This window comes from Balearica regulorum, chromosome 1, assembly GCF_011004875.1.
Source record: "Balearica regulorum gibbericeps isolate bBalReg1 chromosome 1, bBalReg1.pri, whole genome shotgun sequence".
Classification (NCBI taxonomy): Eukaryota; Metazoa; Chordata; class Aves; order Gruiformes; family Gruidae; genus Balearica; species Balearica regulorum.
The window spans coordinates 17610582-17619095 of NC_046184.1; the positions used below are offsets into that span (position 1 = coordinate 17610582).

Sequence of the window (8514 nt, forward strand, 5' to 3'; positions counted from 1 at the left end):
TTATGCATAACTTAAACATTCCCGTTGGAATTAATAATTCATGTTGATGGATTTTAAACATCATACTTGAAGCAATGCTGGCTCGTTGTTTAGTAGATCTGTACTGCCATAAAGGTCCTTTTGCATCTGTGTAGTTTTTTTTTTAATGAAGATGAGACAAGGATCATGCAGCCAAGCATAAAAACCTACTGTGCCTGGTTTTATTTCTGGGTGGGAAACACAGGCCAGATTCAGAGTCTCTTCCCCCTTGGGGATATTCCCCAGTTCAGTCCTCGTGGTCCCTGGTGTTGTGGCTGGCCCATCTCCCACCACTGTAGGGGCACCGGGGTGCTCAGTTTGGGGCCAGTTTCGGCAGGCTGGCTAGGTGCTGCTGTGGCCCGTGGGAGGAAGAGGAGAGGCAGGTTCTCACTGTACGGGCGATGCTGTACCCATTGACTCTGGGGTCAAGGAGCAGCGTCTAGCCTCTTCTTGTTTTTAATAGAGGTCTGTTAGTTGTGGCTGGGAAGATATGTCAGTGATGAGTTGTGTAACCTTCTCGGCACCTTTGCGATTGTTCAGTACATAAGATATCTTTGGTCTGATTTTTTTCTTTTTAGTATAAAGTGCTCTCTGTTCTCCCGGGATCAGGGATGGGTATTGCTGTATCAACACCATCTACACAAAAAGTAAGTAGCTGGCTGTATCTGTACTGCTGTGCTTGACTTCATGCCCTTTTTCTCTTCCTTCTCTGGCTAGCACCAACATAAAGGCTTTTATTTCTCCTTATGCCCAGTGGGGTTTTGGTGGGGATTTTGTTTGTTTTTATTTTATTCACTTGTCTATTATTCAGTATATTTGGCTTCAGATTTTTAATTTAAACATTTAGCTTGTTCTACTGGACTATTATACTGTAACACTTCAGAAAGATTTGCTCTTCATTATTTCACTACCTCCATTGACCGTTCCCCAGCATCCTTCATCAGGAGCACGGGGCTGCTGTGCAGTCTGGAACGAAAAGCTGATGAGTTGAGAGTATCTGTGGGTGAGGAGGCTTTGGGGTGGAAGGGTCTGACACACAGATGCAGTTTTCCTGTTTCAGTCTTATGATGATAAAGATTTAAGTTTCTCTAAGCCACAAATACCCTTTGGACAACTGAAGGTTTTCTTAACATATGACTGAACCTTATTTTAAACTAATCACCTGTAAATAACTTTTCTCCAAGTCACATGACCGTTGTACCAGTCTTTCTACTTGTTTGATTTTGAGAAGTACTTCTAAATTACGAAGTTGAAAATGATCATCTATCTATCTCTGAGTTGAAATGAAGAGGCACTGATGAAGATTTTTGGAAATCTTTAATGGAGGCAAAAGTCAATCAGGAAAAAATCATGCACTGAGTGGGTGGAGGGGAAAGAGAGTTGAAGTGTTCTCCATGGTTAATACTTTGTGCAGATGCTTTTTGTGCCATGGCTGTTCTAAAAAGAAGGTGGAGAAGTGAAAAAAAATCTTAGAAACTGCCATATATCCAAGGATTTAGTAGAGAAAAAGGTTCTTATGTCTTTATTAATGCACTTTGAGTACAGTTCATCTCCTGGTCCTATTATTTTTGCCAAATCTATACCTAGAGGAAAATTTTTCATTTCCAGACTGACATGATCTTTTTTTTTTTGTTATTTAGCCTTTGGTGTTTGGTGCCATGGTACACAGAGATGAAGCTTTTGAGACAATTTTCAACCAATACGTGAAAATAACTTCTGCATCATCAAGCAGTGAGAGCTAGTATCTTAGAAGATCTAAAGGAAACTTTCTTATTTTACAACTTGGTAGTGAAAAAAAATGAACATCCTCATCTATTTTGCAATAATTTTTCTTGTCTGGTGGTTTATATTCTATCTGTTACATAAATCAAGTGTATTTTATATATGCCTTCATGTTTGTTTTTAAGGTTTTTGTAAAAAAAAGAAAACAAAAAACAAAATGAAACAAAACAGTGAAAGTGCTATCATCACTATTAGCCTTGCACATTAAGCACTTTTAATGTTTATTTACTGACATTAAAAGCTGGGAAGATACTTGGAGATCTGACTAAATAACAAGGTGAAAGAGATTGATCCCTTTAACTCCACTGATATCACTAGGGATACATTTGTCCCTTTATCTTAGTTATTTTTCCCCAAGATGTGAGAATGATGACTGCAGCAGCCTGAAGTCTCTTTCTTCAGCTCACTGTTTTTAATTGTGTTCTTTATTAAAACTGATAGCAACACCAAGGAAGTATTATCATCTTTTTTCATATTTATAACTGCACTTAAAATAACTCCTCCTTGCGAATTCTTTCATTGCAGAAGGATATATTACCGGTTTGGTTAGGTTCAGTTTTTCCTGCATAGACGTTTAAATTGCTTGTACAGTAAATTGGAGGAGAAAGTTTGTAACTATATCTTCCTTTCCTAATTAACCAAAGTAAGAGGAAGGAAGGCAGGCAGATACTTTTTATAAAAGAGGGCACCAAAATGTTGTTCCTAAAATGTTAGGCATCGTATATTTGTATTTCTGTAGATACTTGTCATAGAAGGGCTCAACTGTTGTACATGTTTATGTACAAGTTGTTTGTATGTTAATGCAAATTAAAGACTTGCAGGCTTTTTGTGTTGGGGGAGGTGGGAATAATTAAACTAAATTGAGACATGACCTTTATTATTATTATTTTTAATTTGGCTTTTCTCTTGAGTTACCTTGTAATAAAATAACACTATAATATAGCAGTTGAAAGCACTAGTTCGTTTTCAAAGCATAATTTGAGAGGTATTGTTATGTTGCTGTGTTTCCCCTTGCAAAATTAAATTTTAGTAACAATTAAACCCCAACTGCCAGGTAAAACAGGAAGGCTGCATTCCTTCTCTAAACTCTCTCAGGCCTTTCTAGCAGCAAAGCACATATTGACCTTTGTCTTTAATATTAGAAAGCTTTTATACTCTATATAATAGCACCCATCTGAGAGGTTTAGAATTTTATTTGCATTTTCATGAAAGCACAGTCGGAGTTATGCCAAGCCTTCCAGTACGTCTTTTCCTTTGCTGTGTCTTTTGAGTTGGAGTAGTATTGATGTCTCCAGACGTTATATGAATGTTCCCTAAAAAAAAAAATCAATGGAGATGCAAATTCTTATGTCAAAATGGGACTTAAATTTCATGGATTTTTCTTTTCTTTTTTTTAAACAGGAATTTTCTTTAATTATAGAGAAAGGGGTAAAATGAAGGAGGGAGAGGGGAGACAAACACTGAAGGGTGTTTAACTCTTAGCACAGTTTTTAATTAAAGTCTCTCAACAAATGCAGCAGTAATGAAGAAGGTGGCAGTCAAACTGTACAAACTTTCAGTCTGGCCGTGAAGAGGTATGATATGAAGAAATTAACATGACCTTGATATGAAGAAATACTGTTGAAATACTGTGATTTGGTTGGATACTGTAGAGTGAAAAACTGACGGGGTAAAACTCTGTGCCCTGGGTAGAAATGTGAACAAGAATGGGGGAAAATCCACTATAATGGCTAAAATGCTATTTTTGAGTTCTCCCTTTAGAGTACCACTTGAACGTGTCTTTACGTGACTGGAAAGGGGTGCATTTCTAACCCCCCCTTAGGTATGGTGTAACTCAGGGCCTGAAAACTTAAAATGTGAGTGAGGCTGGTGGGAAATCCATTTTGCCACCGTCTAATACGGATGTAGCTTGACAGTTTATGGTTTCTTCACTTTACACATGCAGGTTTTATGTTTAAGTAAAAATCCTTGATCTTAAATTTTTCTCATCAAACCTACTTCAAAATCAATTAATCTCTTTTTGTAGTTGCTCTGTATTATCATTTGGCTTTCCTTTCTAGAAGCTTCCTTAAATAGTAAGCGTGGCTAACAAATAGGCATTAAAATCGCTTAATGTTATATAAATCCTAATCAGATTCATTCATTTTGTCTTAAGAAAAAAATCCCTTGGATGTATTTAAAGTTATCCTTTTTTTTGAAGAAACAGAAAACTATATTTTTTACAGAGAGCATGCTCTTTTTCTTATTTTTGTATCATTTTTCAGGTGTAATTTTTACCTTCACTCTGATCATAACAGCAGTTTCAGTAGGAAATCAGTTGACTTGCACTTCTTACCTCCTCCCCCTCCCACCCTTCCCTGGTTGACCCTAGGCTATAGGGTTGTCCTGGACTCTGGTTTCTGGAGGAGCTGTAGGTCCTGCTGATGCTGCCAGGACAGTTAACCATACCTAGGCTTTGGAGAGGGAGAAAAGAAATCATCATCCTTTTCCCAGACTGAAATGCCTCATGCATACAATATGCTCTTAAATTTTTTTTTCTGGACAAAGAAATTAGAAACTTCTTATAAAATCTAATGTGTTGATGTTTGAAATTAATCCGCACTTTAACAGTGTGAACTTAAAAGTTAGTGATTCTTAAAGCAGTAAACCTAGTGCAAACTGCAATGCAACATTGTTTCATTCTAATATATAGAAAACAGACTGGATTTTTTTAACAAAATAGAGTTGTAATATAACTGACAAACATCTATGTACATATTTTGCAAAGTTCACTTTACATTGGGTTGTCCAGGTTCCTGCTACATGACTGCTCCTGTGGCGTAGGTACGTCAGAGACACTAAAAGGTAACCTCGGTGGTGTTTACTCATGCTTTTCCTCCTGCTGCACCCTCCCAGGTCTGGAGGGCAGGAGGAGATGGGCAGTGAGTAAATACATACTTAACTTGTATAACTGCATTGAAGCTCTCACCTTAAATTCTATTCTTCCTACATAGTTTTGCAGTATAGCCTGTTGTACTTCAGTAGCAGGCTGGGTACTACCACTTAATGTAAAGTGCTACTTTCTACTAGCAGAAAGTGATGTTCTTGTCATTGTCTGTCTGTCTGTTTGCTGTTTATATTTGCAATTCTGTTGATGTCTGTGGTTTATTGCTGGATCATTCATGCGTAATTGGATTTATCTTCTTTAGAAGTGCATTGGTTAGTTTGAGTCCCTTTTAAAGAGAGACAAAAAAAAAGGGAGATGAAAACTGACTGTTTTAATTCGTTATCGGTGAGCATTTAAATTAAAAAGACAAAAAAGCCAAAATATGAAATCATGCCTTTCCGTGCACTGTAGCTTTTGTGAGGCAAGATTGAATGAAACAAGCTATTTATTAGTAGCAATGTCACACAGGACGCCAGCAGCAAAACCCCACCCTTGTTCCTGCAGACAAAGAGAAAAGGGATTTTACTCAGTCGTGAAGAGATGAAAGGATGTACTTTTTTTTGGCTACTTAAACTTGTATTAAAAACATTGGTAGTTTTTATTGAATTCTGTACATTTTGGCAGATGTTTAATTTCTACTAATCGTTGAAATATAATGGATGTTAAAATTTTTATGTCTGAAGTTTGAGTCTATATTTTGAAGTTGTAAATAATTCATTATCAGTGTAACTTTTGTTTGACAAAAGACTTATACTGTATGAAGAATTGAAATAATGAAATGATTTGCCCTGTACATTTTTTAAGAAAATCTTGTTTGTTTAAAAAGTCTTGTATAAATTATAATTTTTATTTAAATAAAAATGCTTTGTGCTAACACTTCTTACAAACTTTAATAACTTACCTATCAAAACTATGCCTGATTTCTTGGAAGGAGGTGAGTTAGTGCTTTTGGGCAGATACCCCAGAGGTGTGCAGGAGGTGTGCTCAGCAGAGACGTTTCGCATCTGGATACGGCTGTTCTTCTGCAGCATCTGCGGTCACTTCAGCTCATCGGTCACACTGACACGTACCGAATTGCCTAGCCGTGTAACCTGCAAGGCGGTCAGGGATAAACGGCGGGGTTGCTTTGTCCGTGGCGTGTTCCAGGGATGCTCGCTGCACAGCGCTGGCTGGCGCTGGGTACGCGGCCCTTTCTCCGCAGTTAGGAATGTAACACCAGGAGTGAGCTGCCTGGTCATCTGTTCCAGACCTGTTTGTTTGCCACTACAATACTCCTTTCTGGGTCTTGCTCAGCTGAAACGGAGCAGTCTGGGACAGATTCTCCAGTCTTGAATGCATGCTGCTCTATTTATTTCAATATTTAGTTTTCTCGTGATGCAGCAAGGCATCTGGCAATGCAGTGGTGCTTTGAAGCTGGTATTTTATGTGTTCTGACAATACTTAAATTCACACTTGTACTACTTTAATGAATATTTCATTAAATATTTGTACAAGATGAGTTGCCGTCTGCAGCAGTACTCACAGAAATTGGATTCAGCCCTGCCTGCCCGCAGCCGCCTGGAAGGACAGTGTGGAGCCTGGAAGTCTCATTTCAGCTGTAGGCTGCGTGGCGCTCGGGAGGAGGGGACAGTTGTCCTGAAAGTGTCACTTGTTTCTCAAGTTTGCTTTAGCAGCCCACGGAAATGATAGAATCGAATTGAATGAGCCGTTACCTGCTCTCCGCGTAACTAACACCTGTGCATGGAAAGGAGGTGTGCTGGGGCTCTGCGGGCTGTCACCAGCACATCCTGGCTTAATGCAGACAAGCAGACAAGTCTGAGTTCCTGTGCTGAATCCCTGGATTCACTAAATTTAGGATAAGCTAAATGTTTTACCCAGGAATCATCTCAGGCCTTCAAATATTTTTCCTACATCATGAGTAAAAAGTACTGAAGATGTGAGGCGTTCCTTTTCTGCGTTGGAGAAGTCAGGGCATTGCAAAAGGAACAGCCCCATGTCCTCACTGGGCTGTGGGTGCTCTACAAGTGAAGTTGGCTTAGTGCAGTGCCTCAAGGATGTAGTTGTTTTGAACATGTCTTTGATGTATTTAGCCTGAACTGATGCTGTATTTGGCCAGGTTGGATTTGGTTGGAGACAGAGGGAAGATGAGGGCAAGGTTTCTGTGTTTGAATAGCTGGCTCTTCTCTGTACCTTGTGAGCTTCACAGCCTACTTGAGATGTAAATTAGCCAAAATCTCTGCTTTGGCATCCTCTACTGAAGCTCCATCTTTACCAATTTCCATGGAAAATAGTTGTATGTGGAGAATTATTTCCTTCAGTCTTCCTTTTTCACTCTGCTTTTCTATTAAATACCAAATTTGTTTATTCTGTAGCTTCTGCCTTATGCTGTACCCTCCCCTAATTCTCTAGAGTTGTTTTCCTTTATGTTTTTTTCTTGCTTCTCCTCATGTGCATATAGAAACTTTCCTCCAAAACCACTTGGCCCATTTGCCCTACTGTATCCCTTTTCTTTATCTCCTGCTCTTTATTTCATCTGTGGATGATCTCTTGTAAATGGATAAAATCCTACTAGCACATGTGTACGTAGACCAGAAATTTCTCTTCATCCTCACTTCATTTAATAATTTGTGGCTGGCTTTTATCTTATAGTCTAGCTGAAAGTTGAAGCTGAATTTTGTCTGAAGAGAAGTTGCTTTTTTTTTTCATTCCTAAATTGCCCAAATTTCTGGTTTGCTGTTTTGAATTGAGAGCTTTCCTCTCTTTCCTCCCACCTGGGTTTTTCTGCTTCGGTGGTGTTCCAGTTTTCTTCCTCTGACAAAAATACCCTCAATACTTTCAGTCCTGATTATTTACAAATACTGACTGACCATGTCCTGATGAACATGTCACAAGCTCACTAAAGCTGTCTCACACCTGTTACATCTTCCATTTTGTGTAAATTTGAGCTAAATTACTATCTCTGCTGGTTTGGATTGCTCAGTGGCTTCTGTTTTCTCACTTGGATGTGCCATGTCTTTGCTCCTGATGACCTGCCCAACTGAAGGGAGAGGATGCCGCTTGAAACCGTTGAGCAAGCTCTTCAAAGCAGACAATCTTTTCTTGACAAAGCCACTTTTCTCACTGGAGCAAGCCTGTGTCAAACGAAACGTGTTTGTAGAGGAATAAATATAGAAGTGGCTGCCTGCTGCAAAATGGTATTTGGGAAGGACTGAACCTAAGCCAGTGTTTGCTCAGGTATCTCCATGCTACTCTTGAGCACAGGGGTGAGGTTTTAACCTCTCGCAGCTAAGTCAGTAAGAAGTTCTGAAAATCCTCTCTCTAGTTTTTTAGGTCAGACAAGTATTTGGGAAGGAGTGCTCCTGGTATAAAGTCTGTAAATCAAACAGCTATACTCTGTTATTTTTGCTTTTTGAAAAATCATCTTCTCTGACCAGAAACATCACTAGCCACTGACAAATGTTAACCAGCCACACAACAGGAATAAGGAATGACTCACATGAGGTGTTTCTAAACCAAATAATCCCTAAAAATATCGTGCAAGTCTATAACTTTGCAGAGATGCTGCCTGAGAAGCATTTGGGAACAAAAGAAGCTCTCTGCAAAAAAGGTTGGGGGGGGGGGGAATGATCAAATGGACATTTCCTTGTGGAGTATATATCTCTCTCTCTCTGAATTCTAGCATTTACCTTTCTTTACATTCAGGGTAGGGTTTAGTATATTAACGCAGGGCTTTCCTGTATTCAGCTGGGTTTTTCTTGCAATACCCCGTGTTTTGGATGCCTGCAGGA

At 39.0% G+C, this 8514-nt stretch overlaps 1 protein-coding gene across 1 annotated transcript in view; it reads left to right on the forward strand.

Annotated features, from left to right (window-relative positions):
• Window positions 1–5600, forward strand: part of GRAMD4 (GRAM domain containing 4) — an 83878-nt gene extending 78278 nt beyond the window's left edge. The window contains exons 18-19 of the mRNA XM_075742339.1: window positions 597–665; window positions 1659–5600. Of these exons, the coding sequence (XP_075598454.1) occupies window positions 597–665; window positions 1659–1760 (171 nt within the window). The 3' untranslated portion in view covers window positions 1761–5600. The remainder of the gene's footprint in view (window positions 1–596; window positions 666–1658) is intronic.
• Window positions 5601–8514: the final 2914 nt, after the last annotated feature.